Source organism: Symphalangus syndactylus, chromosome 9 (assembly GCF_028878055.3).
Source record: "Symphalangus syndactylus isolate Jambi chromosome 9, NHGRI_mSymSyn1-v2.1_pri, whole genome shotgun sequence".
NCBI classification, from domain to species: Eukaryota; Metazoa; Chordata; class Mammalia; order Primates; family Hylobatidae; genus Symphalangus; species Symphalangus syndactylus.
Genome location: NC_072431.2, coordinates 71,389,903 through 71,414,859, shown reverse-complemented (window position 1 = coordinate 71,414,859; position 24,957 = coordinate 71,389,903). Strand labels below are relative to the sequence as shown.

Here is a 24,957-nt window from a genome sequence, read left to right as displayed (position 1 = left end):
ATTGGTGACACCATTGGAAATACGTGTGAGCTCAGGGGCAGTTTCCTATGATTTTCAGGCCTCAAAATGTCTCTTGGACTCAAAGTTGCCTTAGGGCAGAGGACGCGTGTACCCCCGGTACAGAATCTCGGACGGTGAATGTCAGTAAACATTCGGCAGAAAAGCTCTGCCAAATTGAGTGCTCTGATGTGACTTTTTCATCAAGTCAATGTTCCTGGGATCTCTTGTACATGATAATCTCACTCTGGTACATGATAATCTCACTCTTGTACGTGATAATCTCATTCTTGTGAGATTTCATAGTTTCTGCTTACCCTAGTTTTCTTTCCCACCCTATTCCCTCTCCCACCAGACTGGACTCTGAAATGGGCACGTACAAAGAGGAGACCCCAACATGCTTCAGGCTTTGAGTGGAGAGGACACAGCCTCTGCTGGGACAGGGAACAGAAGGATGCGGAGACCCTGAAGATGCTTCTGGACAGTTGTCTAAGGTTGGGACAGTGGCAGGAGATACCATTCACCCAGAATCTCCAGGACAAGAGATCAGCCTGGCAGTTACAGTTTTGTTTCAAACTGGTTGCCAGGTTGGAAAGACCGATGACATCAGAGATTCCGACCTTCCTGATTGGAAGGATTGGACTCCGTGGGCACCTGGAGTTCAGTTGGACAACAGTATCTTCTCAGAGCTGTTCCCCACTCCTGACTTCTCCTAGCCTTGAGAATTGATAACATACTCTTCTGGATCCTAGCAGTGTCCAGAAGAAGGCCATGGACAGAACAGAGACTAGGTTCCGTGAGAGGGGACAGATTACGGGAAAGATCATGACCAGCCGTCAACCGCATCCCCAGGATGAGCAGAGCCCCCAGCGGAGCACCTCGGGGTACCCCCTCCAGGAGGTGGTGGTTGACGAATTGTCGGTACCATCAGGTGAGGGAACTGGAGGAAGAAGAGGTGGGATAGGATTGACTCAGACGAAGGAAGGGGGCTGGGTGCAGTGGCTCACGCCTGTAACCCCAACACTTTCGGAGGCCAAGGCAGGCGGATCACCTGAGGTCAGGAGCTCAAGGCCAGCCTGGCCAACATGGTGAAACCCCATCTCTACTAAAAGTATAAAAATTAGCCAGGTGGTAGTGGTACGCACCTGTAATCCCAGCTGCTCGGGAGGCTGAGACAGGAGAATCACTTGAGCCTGGGAGGAAGAGGTTGCAGTGAGCCGAGATCGCGCTACTGCACTCCAGTCTGGGTGAGAGAGACAATGTATCAAAAAAAAAAAAAAGAAGGGTCAGCGGTCAGGAAGGAGAACCTGAGGAGGGTGTGTGGAAAGAATGGAGAAATTCAGGCTGGGTGCAGTGGCTCACACCTGTAATCCCGGAACTTTGGAAGGCCAAGGCAGGTGGATCACTTGAGGCCAGGAGTTTGAGACCAGCCTGGCCAACATGGTGAAACCCTGTCTCTACTAAAAGTACAAAATTAAGCTGGGCATTATGGCAGGCACCTGTAATCCCAGCTACCTGAGAGGCTGAGGCAGGAGAATAACTGGAATCTGGGAGATGGATGTTGCAGTGAGCTGAGATTGCACTGCTACACTGCAGCCTGGGCAACAAAGCAAGATTCTGTCTCAAAACAAAACAAGAAAGGAGGGACTCAGAGAGCCAGGAACCAGGGAAGGACATGAGGCGGTGTTCTGGGGACAGAAAGACGGAAGAATGGGGAGGGGAAGGAGCGGCACTTGGGGTTGAGCAGAGGAGAAAGTCAGAAAGGTGGCTTAGAGAAGCCAGCAGTCTGCGAGACTGGGGAGGATGGAGAGTGGTTTGGGGTTTTGGGTCGGGGTCTAAGTTGATCAGATGCAGAAGCATTACACGGTGGCCTGGTTTCTTTACTCAGCCCCTGGGGTAGATCCCAGCCCCCCATGTAGGTCACTTTGCTGGAAAAAGAAGAGGGAGTGGTCCGACGAATCTGAGGAGGAGCCAGAGAAGGAGCTCGCCCCTGAGCCTGAGGAGACCTGGGTGGTGGAGACGCTGTGTGGCCTCAAGATGAAGCTCAAGCGAAAGCGAGTGTTGCCCGTGCTCCCTGAGCACCACGAGGCCTTCAACAGGCTGCTTGGTAGGAGGACACCCCAGAGAGCACCTCCAATCCTGTTCTCCTAAAAAAGAGCAAACTTCCAAAAACCACACTTTTCCAATGGGAAAAATATGCCCCCAGTGGGTGAGCTTTCCATGCGGGAGGACTCTGAAGTGATCACTCATGAGGGACACTTAGGAGACGACAGAGGATTAGGCTAGACTTGATAAAGGTTGGCGCTTGGGATAAGAAAGCTTGGTTTCGGGCCAAGCATGGTGGCTCACGCCTGAGATCCCAGCATGTTGGGAGGCTGAGGCAAGAGGATTGCTTGAACTCAGAACTTTGAGGCTGCAGTGAGCTATGACTACACCACTGCACTCTAGCCTGGGTGACAGAGCAAAACCCTGTGTCAAAAGAAAAACTAAGGCCGCGTGTGGTAGCTCATGCCTGTAATCCCATTACTTTGGGAGGCTGAGATGGGTGGATCACTTGAGGTCAGTTGTTCGAGACCAACCAGACCAATATAGCGAAACCTCATTTATACTAACAATACAAAAATTAGCCAGGCGTGATGGTGCATGCCTGTAATCCCAGCTACTCAGGAGGCTGAGACAGGACAATCACTTGAACCCGGGAGGCAGAGGTTGCTTTGAGCCAAGATAGCACCACTGCATTCCATTCTGGGTGAGACAGTGAGACCCTGTCTCAAAAAAAAAAAAAAAAAAAAAAAAAAAAGAAGGAAGGGCCCAGAAGTCAGGAAGGAGCACGTGAGGAGGGTGTGTGGGAAGAATGGAGGTACTGACGCGCAGGGTGCAGTGGCTTACACCTGTAATCCCATCACTTTGGGAGGCCAGGCAGGCAGATCACTTGAGGCCAGGAGTTGGAGACCAGCCTGGCCAACATGGTGAAACCCTGTCTCTTCTAGAAGTACAAACATGAGCTGGGTGTTCTGGCGGGCACCTGTAATCCCAGCTACTTGGGAGGCTTAGGCAGGAGAATCACTGGAACCCGGGAGGCGGAGGCTGCAGTGAGCCAAGATTGCACCACTACACTCCAGCCTAGGCCACAAAGCAAGACTGCGTCTCAAAAAAAAAAAAAAAAAAAAAAAAAAAGGGACTCAGAGCCAGGGACCAGGGAAGGACATGAGGAAGTGTTCTGAGGACAGAGAAATGGGAGAATGGGGAGGAGCAGGAGCAGCACATGGAGCTCAGCAGAGGAGACAGACACAAGGAAAGATGGCTTGGAGAAGCCAGCAGTCTGCGAGGCTGGGGAGGATGGACAGTGGTTTGGGGTTATCGGTCGGGATCTAAGGTGATCAACTGCAGAAGCATTACACCGTGGCCTGGTTTCTTTACTCAGCCCCTGGGGTAGATCCCAGCCCCCCATGTAGGTCCCTTTGCTGGAAAAGGAAGAGGGAGAGGTCGGACGAATCTCAGGAGTCGTCATCGGAGGAGCCACAGAAGGAGCTTGCCCCTGAGCCTGAGGAGACCTGGGTGGCGGACACGCTGTGTGGCCTCAAGATGAAGCTCAAGCGAAAGCGAGTGTCGCTGGTGCTCCCTGAGCACCACGAGGCCTTCAACAGGTTGCTTGGTAGGAGGACACCCCAGAGAGCACCTCCAATCCTGTTCTTTCTAAAAAGAGGAAACTTCCAATAACCACACTTTTCCAATGGGAAAAATATGCCCCCCCACTGGGTGAGCTCTCCATGTGGGAGGACTCTGAAGTGATCACTCATGAGGGACACTTAGGAGACGATAGAGGATTAGGCTAGACTTGATAAAGGTTGGCGCTTGGGATAAGAAAGCTTGGTTTCGGGCCAGGCGTGGTGGCTCACGCCTGAGATCCCAGCACCTTGTGAGGCTGAGGCAAGAGGATTGGTTGAACTCAGGACTTTGAGGCTGCAGTGAGCTATGACTGTACCACTGCACTCCAGCCTGCGTGACAGAGCAAAACCCTGTCTCAAAAGAAAAACCAAGGCTGGGCACAGTAGCTCATGTATGTACTCCCAGCTACTCAGGAGGCTGAGACAGGAGAATTGCTTAAACCCGGGAGGCAGAGGTTGCAGTGAGCTGAGATCGCATCACTGCATTCCAGCCTGGCCCACACAGCGAGACTCTGTCTCAAAATAAATTAATAAATAAATAAAAATAAAAATCAAATAAAGAAAAACAAAATCAATAAACAAAGTGGTTTCAGCTGTGCCCTCTGAAAATGTCTCTTACAGACTTTTCTAAACCTAAGTGTCTCCATCCATAGTGGCGGATACCAAGGCCATGGTCACACCCTGATGTGACTGTCTCATGAAGAAATGATGGGAATTCCTTTATGACTCTGCAGTGGTCCCTCCGTGTCTGCTGGAGGGGGTCCTGGCTGATTCCCAGCTCTACATCCTATAGATTCTCACACCCACGGCCTCCTTCGGCCTCTTCTCAGGGGATTCTCAGAGCAGGAGCCCCTCTCCCTTGCCCAGTGAAACTCATTCTCCCCTCTCCCATCCACCTCACCCGTGGCCACAATCCTGAGACTTCCCCCCGGGAGGCACACTTCTCCTCGCTGCTCTGCTGCTCCCACGGAAACCCTGTCCTGCTTCTCACACTGACATCTGCTCTCTAATCACAGAGGATACTGTCATTCAAAGATTCCTGGCCTGGGACAAAGACCTGAGGGCGTCGGACAAGGTAAGGTTGTTCTCCATGTAACTGTGTTCCTGTTCCAATGCACGGCTGGGGGGAGGGCGCAGCTTCCAAACCCACAGTTCTCCCTCCACCACCTCCCACCAGATGCTCCGTCTTTTTTTGTGTGTGTGTGAGACAGAGTCTTGCTCTGTTGCCCAGGCTGGAGGGCAGTGTCTCGATCTTGACTCAGTGCAGCCGACGCCTCCTGGGTTCAAGCAATTCTCCTGCCTCAGCCTGCAAGCAGCTGGGATTACAGACATGAACCACCAGGCCTGGCTAATTTTTGTGTTTTTAGTAGAGACGGGGTTTTGCCATGTTGGCCAGGTTGGTCCCGAACAACTGACCTCAGGTGGTCCACCCGCCTTGGCCTCCCAAAGTGCTGAGATTACAGACGTCAGCCACTGTGCCCGGCCAGCTCCCATGGTCTTGAGTCTTGTCACCCACACATTCTTTTTTTTTCGGAGACAGAGTCTAGCTCTGCTCCCCAGGATGGAGTACAGTGGCATGATCATAGCTCATTGCAGCCTCTAACTCCTGGGCTCAAGCAATCTTCTTTCCTCAGCCTCCTGAGGAGCTGGGACTAGGCACATGCCACCATGCTCAACTGTATTTTTGAAATCTTTGTAGAAACAGGGTCTCTCTATGTTGCCCAGATTGTTCTCGAACTGTTGGGCTCACGTGATCCTCCTGTCTCCACCTCTCAAAGTACTGGAATCACAGGCTTGAGCTGCCACTCCCACCTATTCTTGGTCTTTTCATGACTTGTCAGCATCTCCCTCAGGACTCTGCTGGTCTCTTGCAGAGTGAATGAATGGCCCCTGCCTCTCCTACGGGTCCTGTGGGATCTGAGCCCTGGGGCACAGTCTGGCCGCAGCCCTGAAACTCCTGGCCCCTCTACTCTCAGCTCTTTGGGACAGTTCTCTGCCTGGCACACAAAAGGCCCTCCTGACAGCAGCCGACCTAGACACACCCCCTCCAAAGATCCCATCGGAGCCCACCATCCTGGGAGCATCACCGAAAACCCTTCCTCCGGCTTCTTGGATTTGCATCCGACCTTGGAATACCCCTCCACCCCACAATTTCCACATGAGCACAGTCACCCCAACATTGAGGTCCCTTCTCTGATGGGCAGCCCCTCCCCAGACCCTCATTCCCCCTCTCCACAATCTTCCTCTTCCAAGATGTGACCTCTCCCTCTCTGTGTTCCTTTCTCTCCATCAGTATCTCCTGGCTATGGTCATAGCGTATTTTAGCCGGGCCGGCCTCCTCTCCTGGCAGTACCAACGCATTCATTTCTTCCTGGCTCTGTGAGTGGTTTGCTGCCTCCTATCCCTCAATATCCAACACCCTGGGATAGCGGGGGAAGTGGGATTCCAGCCTTTCATTTATTCTTTCACCTATTTGTCCTCTTTACACTGTGTACAAAAAAGGGAGGATTATACTATCATAGACTGTTGTTTCTAAAAAGAAACTCAGGCTGGGTGCAGTGGCTTATGCCTGTAATCCCAGCACTTTGGGAGGCCGAGGCAGGTGGATCACCTGAGGTCAGGAGTTCGAGACCAGCCTGGCCAACATGGCCAAACCCATCTCTACTAAAAATAGGAAAATTAGCTGGGCATGGTGGTGTGCACCTGTAATCCCAGCTACTCGGGAGGCTGAGGCAAGACAACCCCTTGAACCCAGGAGGTGGAGGTTGCAGTAAGCTAAGGTTGAGCCACTGCACTCCAGCCTGGGTGACACAGCGAGACTTTTTCTCAAAAAAAAAAAAAAAAAAAAAATCCCAAAAAACAAACTCCAACGCCAGTGTACAAATAAAAGAATAAAACAAAAGGAACCACAAACCGCTCCTAAGGGAAAAAGAAAAGGAGTGGAGGAGCGGACACGACGCTTCCCCCAGCAAGCAGACGTTTCTGGTTCTTCTCTCTCTCTCCTACTTACATCAACCACAAACGCCATCAACCTCCTCCGGGTTCCCATGACAGAGGTCACGGTTCAGGTCCCCCTCGCATCACTCAAATCCACTGTCAAATGCTCCCTGCTGGGGTCTCCTGGAGTCTCTCCCCAAGCCAGGGGGCTTTCTAGTGCAGCCTGAGCATCTTTCCAAAGCACGACAACCTCACTGTCCACCTGAACAACTTCATTAGCTGATGTCTTTCTCTATCGAGGCCAGGGTCCACAGTGCCAATTCCACCCTCTCTACAATCTCTACAAGCACACTGGCTCGCCATCTTGGTGTTTCCTGGCGTGGCTTCACTGCCCCTTCCAAATGCCCTCCACTTGACTTTGTGTTTGTGTTTTCTGTCTGGGTGTCCTGCGTACACGTGATTCTGAAGGGAAGGACCCATTCCTTGAAGTCAGTTCACCCCACAGCCTCTGTGATGCCTTCCCCTCATCTTCCAACTTCTGCATGCCCGTAGCTCTCCAGTTACATCCTGGACACTGGGATTAGGTCATCTGCCCTGATTACTCCCAGTCCCATTAGACTAGATGCCTGTAGAAGGCAGGGTCCTGGCAAAATATCAATGTATACAATTTCTTTTATTTTTTTGAGACAGACTTTCCCTGTCCCCCAAGCTGGAGTGCAGTGGTGAGATCATAGCTCACTGCAGCCTTCATATCCTGGGCTCAAGCGATCCTCCCACCTCAGCTTCTTGATTAGCCCCAACTACAGGGCTGTGCCACCACACCTGGACAGTTTGTTTGTTTATTTATTTATTTGTTGAGACAGAGTCTTGCTCTGCCTCTCAGGCTGGAATGGAGTGGCCCAATCTCAACTCACTGCAACCTCCGCCTCCTGGGTTCACACAATTCTTATGCTTACGCCTCCTGAGTAGCTAGGACAAAGGGGCGTGCCACCGCAACAGGCTGATTTTTGTATTTTTAGTAGAGACGGGGTTTCTCCATGTTGACCAGGCTGGTCTCCAACTCCTGGTCTCAAGCGATCCACCTGCTTCAGCCTTCTAAAGTGCTGGGATTACAGGCATGAGCCACCACGTCTGGCATATTTCTTATATTTTTGAGAGAGACAAGTGTCTTGCTATGTTGCCCAGGCCCGTCTCAAACTCCTGGCCTCAAGTGATCCTCCTCCTCCCGTCTCCAAATGTGCTGGGATTCCAGGCATAAGGCACCATTCTTGGCCACCAGTTCGGTTTTTGTCTCCATCCTGAAGGAGTGGGAGACACCCTTGATCAGGTCTCTGTCCAGCAGAGCCCTCCTGAGGAAGGCGTGGCTCTCTGCAGGGTGGGTGCCAGTCCTGAGCTAGGGACGGTCGCCTGCCCTCCTCTCTGGGAAGCTGACCTCAGACGGAAGTCTCTCCTGGTGGTGCCCCTGAGCAGTAACCTGATTTCTGTCCCCAGCTACCTGGCCAATGACATGGAGGAGGACGACGAGGCCCCCAAACAAAACATCATCTACTTCCTGTACGGGAAGACCCGCTCTCATATACCCTTGTTCCATAAGCGTCGGTCCCAGTTACGCCGTTCCATGAACTGGAGGGCCAGGAAGAACCGCTCTCAGATAGCCTTGTTCCAGGAGCTTCGGTTCCAGTTCTTCTGTTCCATGCGCTGCAGGGCTTGGGTTTCCCCGGAGGAGTTGGAGGAGGTGGGTGGGGCCTGGGGAGGTGGGGAGGAATCAGGTGGGCTGGAGGCTGGACAAGGGGAGAGACAGGTATCCTGGCGAGTCCCCGTCTTCTCAAACGGCGTTTGTTTTTCCAGATCCAGGCTTATGACCCAGAACACTGGGTGTGGGCACGAAATCGCGCCCGCCTTTACTAGAGCTCCAGGGACCGTGCAGGCCTGAGGTCATCGGCCTGAGAGAAGGTACATCTGCATCCTCCGGGGTAAAGGCAGAATATTGGGGTCTACTTCAGAAATCCGAGGAACCCAATTGCTTGATCCGGCTTCAAGCCTGGGCAACGTGGCGAGATCCTCTCTCCACAAAAGTACAAAAATTAGCCAGGCGATGTGGGAGGCATGTCTACTCCCAACTACTCAGGAGGCTGAGGCGGGAGGATCGCTGGAGCCTGGGAGGTCGGGGCTGCAGGGAGCCCTGATCCTGCCACTGCACTCCAGCCTGGGCGACAGAGTAAGACCTTGCCTCAAAAATGATCATAAATACTGAGTTCGGGGAGGTTCATTATGATTGACGCACTTGAGGTACCGATTTGGGTCGAGGGTTCAGTGAAGCTTTGGTTTACATCTTGCGCAGCTAACCACGTTGAGCACAGAGCGTGAGACTTCGTCATGAGGAGGTAGGATTATGGATTAGGCTTCTGGACTCGTGGTTTGCGATGTTGTCACATTAGAAACAGATCTAGCATGGTTACAAGTTTAGATCTTAAGTGACACAAAAGGCCCCAGCTGTGATGAAGTCCAAAGCCACATTCTCTGAGAATACCCTACTCCCTGGGAAGACCCACCCAAAGTCCTTGCTATGAAGCAGATCACTGGGGCTGACCTTGGGTGTATTAAGTGAGTTTTGGAGTCATGGTCACCAAAGCGTGATATCACAGTTGAACATGATAGTTCAGAAGCAGGGTATAGAATGAAAGGCAGGAGATAAAATTGCATTTCTCAATTGCTCTGAACTCTAGTTAGACTTGACATGGGACGTGAATAGCCTTCCTGTCTAGAGAGCTGCCTCCTTGAAGTGTAACATCGTCTCTCTCACTTCCAGAACACTGTGCCGAAGGGAGATGTGGATTTTCAGCAGAACTTTATTCCAATGCTAATGGCAGACACCAGGGAGGAGGAGAGGAGCCATTTGTGCAGATCATCTAGAAGAACCTGGACCGTTCTTGGTGGAGCTGAATACAGTGATCACGTTGTCCTCCTAGGAGCAGGGGTGGGGGTGGGGGGTGGGGTACTTCTAGGAGTCCTTGGAGAAAAGTAAAAAACTAGGAGTGTCTCCAGTTCCACCCTTTCCTGTGACACCACCTCCCTTTTTATATTGCTGAATTCCAACCTCCCTGGGGCAGAACCTGGAGGCCCTGTTTCTTACGGACTTGGTTGCCACAGTCCAGGAGCATTTGAAGGCACAGTGCAGGGGCTCAGATTGGCACAGAATTCTTTGTGAAATATCAGTGCCATAGACTGTAACAGATAGCTTCAATCACACTATGCATTTATTGGTTTGTTTGGAAAATGTTGGCCATTGAATTATTAATAGGTTTATTTCAAATAGTTTGGAAATTGTTGTACTTTTGAAAACATGCTGTTCCTGTAGTTTGTTGATGAGAGTTATAGCTGTTATATGTACATAAAGATAATTTTCTTTTCATTTTTAAGAATTCTTTTTATCCTATTTTATTATCTTTAAATTTTTTTCTGTATTATTATATGTGCTCCTGAAGCGAGCACTCTTTTTATCTATGATACTTCCATAATAATCTCTTCTATTTATAGCTATTGGTAGTTCCTCTAAATTCTCATGATAGAAATTTTTATTTGCTGTTTAGCTTTGTGACTCAATTGTGAGAATTCAGTTGTGATTTTTAACATGTCTCAGATATACACACTAACATGTCAAATATATACTATTTTATTGGTTTATTTTGAAAAACATAGGCATTGAATTAAATATTATTTTATTAAATATTTATTAAATATATTAAATATATTTATTTAAATATTATTACTTTAAATATTATTTTAAACATTTTGGAAATACTGGTATTTTTGAATAGATGCTGTTTCTATAAAGTTGTGTGATGGGTGTTATAACTGTTATATACACATAAATAAAATTTTGTTTTTCTTTTTAAGAGAGAATTATTTTTATCCTAAATCTTTTACCTTTCAATCTTTGTATCTATTATTACACGTGCTGCTGAAGGGAGCATGGTTTTTATCTATGATACTTAGTTAACATACATATTACATTTATAGCTATGTAGTAGTTCCCCTAAATTCTTGTAAAAATAAATTTTATTTGATATTTAGTGTATGTTTGAAATGTGAGAATTCAGATGTAATTTTTTACCTTGTACTGGCATGTTTGTATGTTACTTTAAAGAGGATGTGTGTTCTAAAGGAGGGCATGAGCTGTGTGTTTTCAAGAGAACAATGCAGTGCGACTCTTGGGGAAACATAATAAAGATGAACTTTTCTCACCTTCACAGTAAGTGTGATCACATTGGTCTGGATTATTTGCTGTCAAGTGATATTTTTCCTTAATGGGGTTGTGGTTATTTGAACATATTTATTAGGTCTGGAAGATAATCCTGTGTTGTTTTTTATGTAGAAAAAAACATAAGGCTGGGTGCAGTGCTCACACCTACAATCCCAGCAGTTTTGGAGGTCATGATGGGAGGATCACTTGAGGCCAGGAGTTTGAGGCCAGCCTCAGCAACATTGCATCTACATCTATTTTTAATTTTTATTTTTTAAAGAAAAACAATAGAAGAGAAGGCTGATCTTAAGCTACAGGGTTGTTTTGTATGTTTGTTTGTTTTGGAGACAGAGCAAGACTCTGTCTCCCAGGCTGGAGTGCAGTGGTACAACCTCAGCTCCCTGCAACTTTCACCTCCAGGGTCAAGCGAATTCTCTTGCCTCAGCCTCCCAAAGTAGCTGGGACTATAGGCACCCGCCTGTATGTCTGACTGACTTTTGTAAAAATAGTAGAGACAAGGTTTCACCATGTTGGCCAGGCTGGTCTTGAACTCCTGACTTCAAGTGATCCACCCACCTCGGCCTCCCAAAGTGCTGGGATTACAGGCATGAGCTACTGCACCCAGACGCCAAGCTAGAGTTTTAAGGCAGGAAATGAGAGAAAGATATTGAGAGAGGAAAACCAGGTGGTAAGAAAACTCTAAAGGTGGCCGGGCATGGTGGCTCATGCCCGTGATCCCAGCAGGAGTTTGAGACCAGCCTGGCCAACATGGTGAAACCCTGTCTCTACTAAAAATACAAAAATTAGGCAGACGTGGTGATGCACGCCTGTAATCCCAGCTATTTGGGAGGCCGAGGCAGGAGAATCACTAGCAGAGATTGTGTCTCCCCACTCCCTCTCCAAATAAAAGGAAAGTTCCTGCAGCAGTTCAAGCTGTGAAAGGCAGGCCCTCTGCCATGCAATTCTTTCTGTTTTTTCTATTTTTGGAGTCAGGGTCTGGCGCTGTCACCCAGACTGGGGTGCGGTGGTGCGGTCATAGCTCACTGCGGCCTCCGACTCAAGCTCTAGCGATCCTCTTACCTTGCCTTTCAAATTGCTGGGATTATAAGCAGGAGCCACCACGTCTGGCCTGTGTGACACAATTCTTTTTTTTTTTTTTTTTTTGAGATGGAATCTCGCTCTGTCACCCAGGCTGGAGTGCGGCGGCGCCCTCTTGGCTCACTGCAAGCTCCACCTCCTGGGTTCACACCATTTTCCTGCCTCAGCCTCCCGAGTAGCTGGGACTACAGGCACCTGCCACCATGCCCAGCTAATTTTTTGTATTTTTAGTAGAGACGGGGTTCCACTGTGTTATCCAGGATGGTCTCAATCTCCTGACCTCGTGATCTGCCCGCTTCAGCCTCCCAAAGTGCTGGGATTATGGGCATGAGCCACCGTGCCCGGCTTGTGTGATGTAATTCTGATGTCATCTCCCTGATGTTACCTCAAATGCCACAGGTTAAGGCCACCAGCCCCCAATAGGCTGCCCTCGCTTTAGATGCAGCTGCAGGCTTGGGTGTCCTCAGACCACAGGTACTTCTCACCAACTGGCTGCAAATCTGGAGGTTCCCACCATGCCTTCAAGTTTGATAATTCACTACAACAACTCACAGAACTCAGAAAAGCATGATACTTTCTTTCTCCCTTTTTTTTTTTTTTTTTTTTGAGATGGAGTCCTGCTCTGTCACCCAGGCTGTAGTACAGTGGCCACCACCCTTGGCTAATTTTTGTATTTGTATTGGAGATGGAGTTTCGCCATGTTGGCCAGGCTGGTCTTGAACTCCTGACCTCAGGTGATCCGCCCACCTTGGCCTCCAAAAGTGCTAGGATTACAGGCATAGCCACCATGCCCGGCCGACTTCTAGAGTTTCAATAACAGAGATGTGGTTCAAGAAGAAAAGGGAGACATGTTTTGTAGATGGCAGGAGCTTCATGAAAAGAAGCCAGTGAAGGGCAGGGTGTGTAGCTGTCTACCTACGGAAACCAGCCAGGAGCCTCCCCGCAGGGACTTCAGCACAGACGGCTGGGAAAATCTGCATTAACCTGAGCTCTGGACCTAAGAGAGGACAAGGCCTTGACTGTTTCTACAGACTCAAAAGACGCAATCTTTGTGGTCCATGCCCAGGGTGTGATCTGGAAAACAGAGGGCCTTCTAAATGCCAACAACAAGGAAATCAAATGTGCAACAAACAGAAATATTGGCATTGATGTGGGCCATGGAGAGGCCTAAACAGATGACTGTAGTCCACTGCCAAGGTCATCAAAGGGGTGACTCTGAAATAATAAATTTCAGACGCCATGGCCCAAATAGCTGCACAAGGTGGGGAAGTCCTCCACATGCCTCTGCTTCCTTCAGTACCTTTTTATGAAATAAGCCGAAGTACTTCCCTGGGGAATTTCCTTTTTGTTTCTTTTGAGAAGGAGTCTTGCTCTGTCACCCAGGCTAGAGTGCAGTGGCGCGATCTCGGCTCACTGCAACCTCTCCCTCCCGGATTTCAGCAATTCTCCTGCATCAGACTTCTGAGTAGCTGAGATTACAGGTGCGTGCCACTATGCCCAACTAATATTTGTATTTTTAGTAGACAGGATTTCACCATCTATGCCAGGCTGGTCTTGAACTCCTGACCCCGTCTTGGCCTCCCAAAGTGCTGGGATTGCAGGCGTGAGCCACTGCACCCAGACTCCTTTATTTTTTGAGATGAAGTTTCGTTCTTGTTGCCCATGCTGGAGTGCAATGGCGAGATCTCAGCTCACTGCCAGCTCCTCCTCCCAGGTTCAAGCGATTATCCTGCCTCAGCCTCTCGAGTAGCTGGGATTACAGGCACCACCCAACACCAAATCCAGCTAACGTTTTGTATTTTTAGTAGAGACGGGATGTCACCATGTTGGCCAGGATGGTCTTGAACCCCTGACCTCTAATGATCCACCTGAATTGGTCTCCCAAAATGCTGGGATTACAGGCGTGAGCCACTGCACCCAGCCCCTCCCATACCTCTTTTGGCCAAGGCAGTACAATTCAGAAGAATCTTGCCAGGGAAGACTGGTAAATGGACCTCAATGTGATGCCGATGGCTCCTCGTGGATTTAGATACCTCCTAGTGCTTATTGATACCCTTTACCAGTTACACAGGGGCTTTTCCATGCCAGACTGAAAACGCAGGAGGTCAGTGATCATCGACCCTAAACTATTTACTAGCAGAACACTGAGGGGACTGTGCGGTCACCAATACCTCCTATTGCACTTGGATAAACACCTCCCAGGAAATAGAGATGAATAGAAAGGAAATAGTCAAACAAGCAGAATGGCTGCATTCCTTCAACCAGAAGGGTCCATTAGTCTGTTTTCATACTGCTATAAAGAACTACCACAAACTGGGCAATTTACAAAGAAAAGAGGTTTCATTGACTCACAGTTCTGCAGGGTGTACAGGAAGCGTGGCTGGGGAGGCCTCAGGAAACTGACAATTATGGCAGAAGGTGAAGGGGAAGCAGGCACATCTGGCCATGGTGGAGCAGGAGAGACAGAGAGAGTGAAGCCAGAGGTGCTGCACGCTTTTAAACAACCAGATCCCATGAGCGCTCGCTCACTGTCAAGAGAACAGGAAGGGGGAAGTCAGCCCCCATGAGCCAATCACCTCCCACCAGGTCCCTCCCTCAACACTGGGAATTACAATTTGACCTGAGATTTGGGTGGGGATACAGAGCTGAACCATATCAAGGGTAGTTCAACCACTGAGATTAATTGATTGCTTGACTGAGATGGTGTCCCGCTCTGTTACCTAGGCTGGAGTGCAGTGGCACAATCTCGGCTTACTGCAACTTCCGCCTCCCGGGTTCAAGCAATTCTCCTGCCTCAGCCTCCCAAGTAGCTGGGACTACAGCACATGCCACCATGCCTGGCTAATTTTTGTATTTTTAGTAGAGATGGGGCTTCACCATGTTTGCCAGGCTGGTCTTGAACTCCTGACCTCGTGATCACCCTGCCTCAGCTTTTCTTTTGTTGGCATTACAGGTGTGAGCCACCGCACCCGGCCAACCACTGAGATTTAGAAGGCAGTCGAGCCCACTATACCACACCTCACCTGGTTTCTTCCTCTACTGGGGTCCCTCGTGGCCACTGTTCTGTCACTTTTCGGTCCTATTTATTTAAATGGATGGTAAGCTGTTGGTCCTCCAGGCTCCAACACTTCCACCTTCACCTTGTATTACAACAATACCAGCCTTTCAAGCTACTCCAGGTGACCCCAGAACTCATTTGAACTCAGAAGCCCACTCACTTTAGGGGACTCAGTGCCCCTGGTCAGCATGAAGTCGATGCAGAAGCATGACCTCCATCCCTAATCCCTCAAGAATGAGCGGAAGGTGTCAGCAGGAGGGTGGGGGTGCGGTTTGTAAATCTGTAACTGCATCAGACCAAATCTAGTTCAACTTTTTTTTTTTTTTGACAGAGTTTCACTCTTCACCCAGGCTGGAGTGCAATGGCATGATCTCAGCTCACTGCAACCTCCCCCTACTAGGATCAAGTGATTCTGCAGCCTCAGCCTCCCAAGTAGCTGGGATTACAAGGGTGCACCACCACACCTGGCTAATATTTATATTTTTAGTAGAGACGGGGTTTCACCATTTTGGCCAGGCTGGTCTTGACCTCCTGACCTCCACATGCCTTGGCCTCCCGAAGTGCTGGGACTACAGGCGTGAGTCACTGCACCCGGCTCAGTTCAACTTTTATGTAATGAAGTTGTCAGCTGTTTTTCAATTGTCATGGACCTGCAGGTTGAAGGTCATGTACCCTGTGCATGCCCAGGTTAAGCAAGTGTGCCACCATAGAGTGGAACCTAAGAGCTTGGCCTGAAGAGCTGGGACCCATTTAAGAAACGGACACCCCATAGCAGAGCCAGGATCCAATCAGATTGAGTTTTGATGTCACCCCATGGCAGGATCCAGTCAGATCACACCTCCCAGCATTACTTTATTGCAAGATCCAATCAAATCACACCTCATTACCGTATGCTTATAAAATCTGACATAGCCCCCAGCTGTGTAAGGGAGATTTGAGTATTTCCTCCTGTGTTCTTGCTAGCTGACTTACAAAAAAGTTTTTTAAAAAAGGCTGGGTGTGGTGGCTCACGCCTGTAATCTCAGCACTTTGGGAGGCTGAGGCAGGCAGATCACTTGAGGTCAGGGATGCAAGACCAGCCTGGCCAACATGGCGAAACCCTATCTCTATGAAAAATACAAAAATTAGCTGGGCATAGTGACACACACCTATAATCCCAGCTACTTGGGAGGCTGAGGCAGGAGAATCACTTGAACCCAGGAGGTGGAGGTTGCAGTGAGCCAAGATCACACCACTGCACTCCAGCCTGAGAGACAGAGTGAGAAGACTCTGTCTAAAAAACACAATGTTAAAATTAGCACCAAATGATTTACAAGTAAAAAAAATTTTTAGCTGCATATGTTTACATAACTTTAATTAGATTATGAAAAACACATACAAAATGGAAAGGCACAAAGAAGAGAGCAAAACGTGCATGAGATCTCACACCCAAGGATAACCACTGAGAACATGAAAGTGCTGACTCTTCCAGCCTTTATACTATACACATTTAGGCCATTGTTTTGTTTTTATAAAACTGGAATCATATAATACAGATAGTTTTATAATCTGGTTTTTAAACACAACAATTACATAACATTTAGCTGTTTCATTTGCATTCAAATTCATAAGGGTTCCAGTAACTCATTTATCAGAAAACCAAGAGAAATATTCCCATGAAAATATAAGTACGTAAGGCCGGGCATGGTGGCTCACGCCTGTAATCCCAGCACTTTGGGAGGCCAAGGTGGGCGCATTACCTGAGGTCAGGAATTCGAGACCAGCATGGCCAGCCTGGACAACATGGTGAAACCCCGTCTCTGCTTAAAATACAAAAATAAGCTGGGTGTGGTGGTGTGCGCCTGTAATCCCAGCTACTCAGAAGGCTGAGGCAAGAGAACCGCTTGAACTTGGGAGATGGAGGTTGCAGTAAATTGAGATTGTGCCACTGCACTCCAGCCAGGGCGCCAAAGTGAGCCTCCATCTCAAACAAAGATAAAAATAAAAAATTATATATATATAATATATATATGTTACTGTATGTATATTATATATATTATACATATGTATAATATACATATGTATATTATATATGTATAATATACATATGTATATTATACATATGTATATTATATATATATGTGTGTATATATATATTTTTCCAGACAGGATCTTACTGTGTCTCCCAGTCTGAAATACAGTGGCACAATCATAGCTCACTGCAGCCTCAAGTTCCTGGGCTCAAGTGATCCTCCCACTTCAGCTTCCCAAGTAGCTGGAACTACAGGTGCATGCCACCATGCCCAGTCAATCTTTTTTGTAATTTTTCATAGAGGCAGGGTCTCACTATGTTGCCCAGTCCTAATAAACACTATGTGGTGAAAACAAAAAAGTAAATCACCTTAAAGTTAAGTCTTTAATGAGAAATGCAAATAAAGCATTTCTCAATAAATGATGGGAAGAGAATCAACTGAAGAATAAACATCTTTAGTAAATCTTTTGCTCATGTGCATTAACCAATACTCTTGAAAACCAGGATTAAATTACTGTACCTTCTTAACATTCCTTTGAAATTCCTTATGGCGCATAGGTAGCGTAGAAAGTAACTGCTTCATGCTGACTGTGGTCCCTCTGGGGCGGGGGTAGGGGGTTTTCTGGATGATTTTCCCATTGTGATCAAACACCAGTCGAGTCCCAACCTTTGCCAATGCGTGGCAGGTAGAAATGGTGACATTGCTGTGAGAGAATACCAGGCATGGTGTGTTCAGTGAGAGACCCATGATGTTGGGCACTGACTACGCTTTTCTTCACTTGCTTTTCTCTCAAAACTTTCTTAAAAAGCTGATGATCCCTGAGATAACCAAGATCTAAATGGTTGAGGAGTCATCATAATATCTAAGGTTTGGCATCTAAAAGACAGTGAGACAGAGAGCACTAAACATGTTTTGTTTTGAAAAAAGCTTGATTTCATTTTCAGGTTGAACTGTAAAACCATAAATAATCTCAAGATTTATTTATTCACAAATAGAGATTTTTTTGTTATTACACTTCAAACAAAATTTTTTAAAGAATTTTTAAAAGGTTTTAAAAATTTTTTTAAAGAATCCAAAAGATACTATAATTAAAATGTATACGTAGGGCAGGGTGCGGTGGCTCATGCCTGTAATTCCAGCATTTTGGGAGGCCGAGGAGGGCAGATCACTTGAGGCCAGGAGTTCCAGACCAGCCTGGGCAACATGGCAAAACCCCATCTCTACTAAAAATACAAAAATTAGCCATGAGTGGTGGTGCACGCTATACTCCCAGCTCTTCAGGAGGCTGTGGCACAAGAATCACTTGAACCTGGGAGGCAGAGATTGCGGTGAGCTGAGACTGTGCCACTGCACTCCAGCCTGGGGGACAGAGTGAGACACTGCCTAAACTATATATATATATATATATATAATTATAAAAATTTTGTATCTGTGCTATAATTAAATAATGCTTTGGTGAAATGTTTCCCTAAAATTTGGTAGTGAAAACCAATGGTAACTATCATTTATTATCTACATGTTATGTTAAAATTGAGAAGTTACTGTTTTAATAAGGGTAATCTTTTTTTAACAATACTATTTGCTTCATTTCATTCATTTATTGCTCACATTTCAGAAGTACTATGACTTAGACTGGCAGTGAGACAAAACAGAATTCAGAAGTTAGAAGTTGAGATACTGAGATAGAAAATTGTAAATAATGATTCCAACTAATTTTCAGAAAGGTTTTTCTAAGGGGTCAAGTCAATGGATAAAAATATTGTTTCACGTCGGTGCACAAAGTGAGCTCACAGCTTCCGCCTGAAAGCCGAAAGTTTCAACCTGAGTTAGGTCGGCAAACTCTTAAATCTTAGATGTGTGATGTTTCAGAGCTGAAAGAGAGTGTAAAGTGAGGACTAAGATACCTCAAGTGCTATAACAACGAATATACATGATATCTAGTAACTGGCTTTAAAAAACTGTTTTTGCTTTTCCCAAGACAGTTTTACTCAAAATTCTGAGACATGTGGCCCAATTATTTTATAATAGGATTAGAAAAAGTCAACTTACTTAAGCCTTCGAAGTTTTCTTCTTCTTCTTCTTCCCTACATCCATTGTCTGAAACTTCAATGAGATCCACTCCATAATCCTTAAGCTTTAGATCTAGAAAGTTTAAAATATTTACATAGTTATTAAAAATGGACCCATGCTATGTGTTTATATTGATATTATTTATAACATATGCAAATTTAAGAGTCATAACTATACCTTTAGTTAAATGTACTAGTGTCGTTTTGTGTATTTCATTTTTATAAAGTCCTTCCTGGGTATTTACCAGCCCAGATTGAAAAGTTTAGCGTTTTCTTTCTTTTCTCTTTTTTTTTTTCCTAGGCTAGTCAAGTGAAGCAGTTGGAGTGGAGAAGGAACAAAAAATCTGTAACTGGTTGTGATCAAGTAGTGGGTAACACCGTTGCACTTTGACCAGCCTTTTCTTTTGAAAGAAATAATTTTAACATACCCAGTAAGGAGAATGGGGGCCGGACGCGGTGGTTCATGCCTGTAATCCCAGCACTTTGGGAGGCCAAAGTGAGCGGATCACCTGAAGACTAGCCTGACCAACGTGGAGAAACCCTGTCTCTACTAAAAATACGAAATTAGGTAGGCGTGGTGGCGCATGCCTGTAATCCCAGCTACTCGTAAGGCTGAGGCAGGAGAATCGCTTGAACCCAGGAGGCAGAGGTTGCGGTGAGCCAAGATCGTACCATTGCACTACAACCTGGGCAACAAGAGCAAAACTCCATCTCAAAAAAAAAAAAAAAGAAGAAAAGAAAACTGGTTCTGGAATCAGACTTCCTGGATCCTATTTTATTAGCTTTATAATCTCAAAAAAAGGAAATTTCCTGTTCCTTAATTTCCTCATCTGTAAAATGGAGATAAGTTCTATATCACAAAGTTATTTGGCAGATTAATAATTTTTTATTTGTTTTAATTTTGTTTTTTTTTTTTTTTTTTTTTTGAGATGGAGTTTTGCTCTTGTCACCAAAGCTGGAATGCAGTAGCACGATCTGATCTTGGCTCACTGCAACCTCCACCTCCAAGGTTCAAGCAATTCTCCTTCAGCCTCCTGAGGAGCTCAGATTACAGCCATGCACCACCACATCTGGCTAATTTTTGTATTTTTAGTAGAGACAGGGTTTTACCATGTTGGTTAGGCTGGTCTCGAACTCCTGACCTCAAATGATCAGCCCCCCCTCAGCCTCCCAAAGTGCTGGGATTACAGATGTGAGCCATTACTCCAGGCCTATTTTATTTTATTTTATTTTATTTTATTTTATTTTATTTTATTTTATTTTATTTGAGACAGAGTCTTGCTCTGTCACCAGGCTGGTGTGCAGTGGCATATCGGCTCACTGCAACCTCCGCCTCCCGGGTTCAAGCAATTCTCATGCCTCAGCCTCCCAAGTAGCTGAGATTACAGGCTTCTGCCACCAGGTCCGCCTAATTTTTGTATTTTTAGTAGAGACAGAGTTTCACCATTTTGGACAGGCTGGTCTCGAAATCCTGACCTCAGGTATCCACTCGCCTTGGCCTCCCAAAGTGCTGGGATTACAGGCGTGAGCCACCATGTCTGGCCTACTTTAGTTATTAATAGAGACGAGGTCTCACCATGTTGGCCAGGTTGGTCTGGAACTCTTGGACTCAAGCAATCCCCCCAACCTTGGCCTCTCAAAGGGCTAGGATTACACGTGTGAGACACCATGCTCAGCTATTCTGCAAATTAAATGAGATATTTCTGTGTAATTCTTAGCATAAAACCTTCCTGGCACACCATAAGAACACAATAAAAGCTGTTATTATTATTACTACCTAGCTAAGTACTAGGCACATAATAGGTGCTAACTTTAACTTAAAAATAACTTATTACTACATCAACACTTGATAGTCTTCTTTCAATAACAAATGTTTCTTGACTACAACAACATTCACTGATCATTTCTTGTGGCTTAAAACTCTCCCAAACTTACCAATATTAGTGGCACCAGCATCCAGACTGTTTTCTACTAACTCCTTCACCGCAGTGCTTAGACTCAGTACCACCGGCCCAGAGCAAATCTGATGGACTGACTTCCGACCAACAGGCTTGATGGCCTTAGCAGCTTCTGTACTAAAGAAATGTTATAAGAAACAAAGCAACTATTCAGCTATATATTTTCATCCTGATTTTAACTGTGGGAAATGACTCAACACCATAAATAGTTTATGGGTCTAATCTATTCATTTATTATATTAACAAATACATTTATTATATCAAGAAATAAAAACATTGTTTTACAATCCTTAAACATGTACCCAAAATACTTCTGTATAGATACTTCAAATTCAACAGATCCTTACTATCTAATTATACTAGGATCCACATGGAGAAAACATACATTGTATCTCTCAAATTACCAAAATCTTTGGCAACAATGGCGTCTTCTTTCTTGAAAACTGAAAGCATGGCCGGGTGGGGTGGCTCATGCCTGTAATCCCAGCACTTTGGGAGGCAGAGGCAGGCGGATCACTTGAGGTCAGGAGTTGGAGACAAGCCTGGCCAACATGGTGAAACCCTGTCTCTACTAAAAATACAAAAAATTAGGCAGGCATCATGGTGGGCGCCTATAAACCCAGCTACTCGGCAGGCTGAGGCAGGAGAATCACTTGAACCTGGGAGGTGGAGGTTGCAGTGAGCTGAGATTGCAGCATTGCACTCCAGCCTGGGCAATGAGCAAAAAAACAAAGTGAAAGCAACATAATTTCCCACAGAATTAGAAAAACCAACAGTATGCTGGAAAATACACAATGTTTAAGTCAAAATCATCTCAGAAATTGGGTACCAGTGACATAACTATTCCTTATACACAGTTGCCTTTGATATCCTACTCCAAATTGAAGCTGCCAGCTGCTGTCTTAGCAAAGACCGTCAAAGTTCTTGCTGTACTAGCTTTAAGAGTTTTATAATGGTTTTATCTCCCCTTATTCCCTGCTCCAAGCCATCCTCCACTCTATTACCAGAGCTATTTTTGAAATCACAAATCTGGTCAAATAATTTTTCTGCTTAAAAGTTTACTAGTGCCCCACTTCCTACTAAATGAAATTTAAAATCTAGTCATCACTGGGCCCAAAACTACCTTCTTTTCAGAATCTCTCTAATCCTTTCCCTTTATCAAATCCCCTATATTATTATTTATTATTATTATTATTATTTGAGCGTGCTCACCCTGTCGCCCAGGCTAGAGTGCAATGGCATGATCTCAGCTCACTGCAGCCTCCACCTCCCAGGTTCAAGCGATTCTCCTGTCTCAGCCTCCCAAGTAGCTGGGATTACAGGCACCCACCATCACACCCAGCTAATTTTTGTGTTTTTAGTAGAGATGGGGTTTCACCACGTTGGCCAGGCTTGTCTTGAACTCCTGACCTCAGGTGGTCCACCCGCCTTGGCCTCCCAAAGCGATAGGATTACAGGAGTGAGCCACCGCAACCAGCCATCCCCTATATTGTAGCACAGTGAACACAACAAGCTCTTTTAGACACTACAGTGCATAAGCAGGTCTCTGTCTAAACTGCTCTCCTCTTCCTCCTTTGCCCAACCAATGTCTGCTCATCCAAAGAATGTATCCCGTGTGTTCATTAACTTAGCAATTTCCAGTAAACAGGTTAATTGACAACTTGTTAAGAGAAGGCAGGAAACCTCCATGAAAGAGAAATCACTGGGTATTTCCTACAGCATTTAACTCATCGTAGGCCTTCAATAAACCCTTGTGAAATAAACAAACCTCTTTACTCTTCATTCTACCTTGCTAAGAATCTCACCTAAGTCTGTCTACCATGTGAAATGTAGAATGATGTATAATCCTTTGGGCATATGCCAGTAATGGGATTGCTGAGTCAAATAGTACCTCTTGTTCTAGATCCTTGAGGAATCGCTTTCTGGCATTATAGTTTCTACTTTCTATTTGATCTGCCTTTTCTGTGCTTTATTTTCTTTTTCAATTTTCTTTTTGGGTGATTGTATTTTTAAGTTTGATTGTCCTCTCTATCATTTTGGAAGTTTTCACTCTATCGTATTCTTTTTTACTTATTTATTCATTTTTTTGAGACAGTCCTGCTCCGTTGCCCAGACTGGAGTACAGTGGCATGATCTCAGCTCACTGCAACTGCCAGCTCCCTGGTTCAAGAGACTGTCCTGCCTCAGCCTCCTGACTAGCTGGGATTACAGGCTTGTGGGCTAATTTTTTTGTATTTTTAGTACAGATGGGGCTTCATTATGTTGGCCAGGCTGGTCCCGAACTCCTGGCCTCAAGTGATCTGCCCGCCTTGGCCTCCCAAAGTGCTGGGAATACAGGCGTAAGCCACCATGCCTGGCCTATCCTGTTCTTTTAGTCAGTATCCTTAAAATTTTGATATGCTTAAGTAACTTGAAGACCAAAGTTAAACAGAATATTTCTTTCTCTGAACAATCACAGATGTTAGAACACTTTAAATAACTTATCCTCTGTCTTACATATTATTGTGGATCAATATTTAGATTTATGTTGTAAATTCCAGCCTGTAATCCCAGCTACTAGGGAGGCTGAGGCAGGAGAATCGCTTGAACCCGGGAAGCAGAGGTTGCAGTGTGCCGGGATCATGCCACTGCACTGCAGCCTGGGTGACAAGGCAAGATTCAGCCTCAAAAGAAAAAAAAAAGAAAGAAAAGAAAAGAAAAGAAAAAAAAGAAAAGAAAAGAAAAGAAAAAGAAATATAATTACTTAAAATGGAGAGTACTCAGTCCAATGGAAGCCTTCTCTGGATGATCCTCAGACGGCAATAAAGGACACTGAGGATGAGGATAATCACTCATCTTTTCCAGGTGAGTGTGCACCTGGTGAGACAGGAGCAATGACCTGTTGGAGGTAGCAGGAAGAACAAGTGAGGGAAGTGTGTAACTGATGTGGCCTCAGGGGCCACGTGGCAGGTAAAACTCGAGGGGCTGCAGGCACCAGGTCATGGAAGATTTGTGTGTTCTCCATGCTTTCCGTGCTCTTCATTAGGAGAATAAAATGTTTTTGTTGTTGTTGTTTTGAAATGGGGTCTGTGTCACCCAGGCTGCAGTGCAGTGGGAATCAGAGCTCACTGCAGCCTCGATCTCCTGGGATTAAATGATCCTTCCACCACTTCAGCCTCCCAAATTTCTGGGACTATATATGTGCACCACCATGTCTGGGTTAATTTTCAAATTTTTTTGTAGAGATGAAGTCTCATTATGTTGTCCAGGCTGGTCTTGAACTCCTAGGCCCTCCCACCTCCACCTCCCAAAGTGTTGGGATTGCAGGCATGAGCCACTGGGCTTGGCCTAGAATTTGTTCTTAGTAAAGGGAACAGTGGATGTTTTTAAGGTGAGAGTTAACCACAATTAGATTTGGGTTTTTAAAAAATCATGTAGGAGCATTGAGAGAGATGGTTAGAAAGAACGAAGGAGATTGTATATATGGCTGCAACCATATCAGACACTGAACATGCTCTTCTTGCTATATGGCTTTCATATTCCTTCCGTAGAGGAGACCTGGGCAGATTTATGATACTGTGAGACTTTCAAGCCAGATCACAGAACCCAACAGTTTCCCCCCAGGCCTCTTGGTATGTTTGTTCTTGGAACTCACCAACATGCCATGAGGATGCCCACCCATTTGTGGAAAGATCCAGGAGGAATGAAATTCAGGACCCCAGCTGAAAGCCACGGCTGAGCTCCCAGCTGACAGTTGGCATCAACTACCAGCCATAGGAGTACACTATCTTGAAAGTGGATCCTTCATTCTCGGTGATTTCCACATGGTACAGAGAGGGGCTGACACTGCTCAACCCTGCCCAAATTGCACATTCAAGGGCAAAAGAAAGGATTACTATTGTTTTGAGACATTGTATTTTGTGATGATTTGCTACTAG

The 24,957-nt window shown here is 46.2% G+C and overlaps 1 protein-coding gene and 1 pseudogene across 3 annotated transcripts; one reads left to right on the top strand and one right to left on the bottom strand.

Annotated features, from left to right (window-relative positions):
* Positions 1–349: 349 nt before the first annotated feature.
* LOC129489843 (speedy protein E18-like) lies at positions 350–10,864 on the top strand. Of its 3 annotated transcripts, XM_055293018.2 has the most exons (8): positions 350–928; positions 1,886–2,104; positions 3,422–3,652; positions 4,682–4,740; positions 5,959–6,044; positions 8,094–8,337; positions 8,451–8,555; positions 9,412–10,864. In XM_055293018.2, exons 1-7 carry the CDS (start codon positions 769–771, stop codon positions 8,508–8,510), a joined length of 1,059 nt encoding a protein of 352 aa, XP_055148993.1. In that variant the 5' UTR covers positions 350–768; the 3' UTR covers positions 8,511–8,555; positions 9,412–10,864. The 3 variants fall into 3 exon arrangements, with proteins under 3 accessions (XP_055148993.1, XP_055148994.1, XP_055148995.1); XM_055293019.2 differs by lacking the exon at positions 1,886–2,104 and having other exon boundaries at positions 624–928; positions 9,412–9,612; XM_055293020.2 differs by lacking the exon at positions 3,422–3,652 and having other exon boundaries at positions 624–928; positions 9,412–9,612.
* LOC129489844 (putative postmeiotic segregation increased 2-like protein 2) overlaps positions 8,320–24,957 on the bottom strand; it is a 34,608-nt pseudogene continuing 17,970 nt past the window's right edge.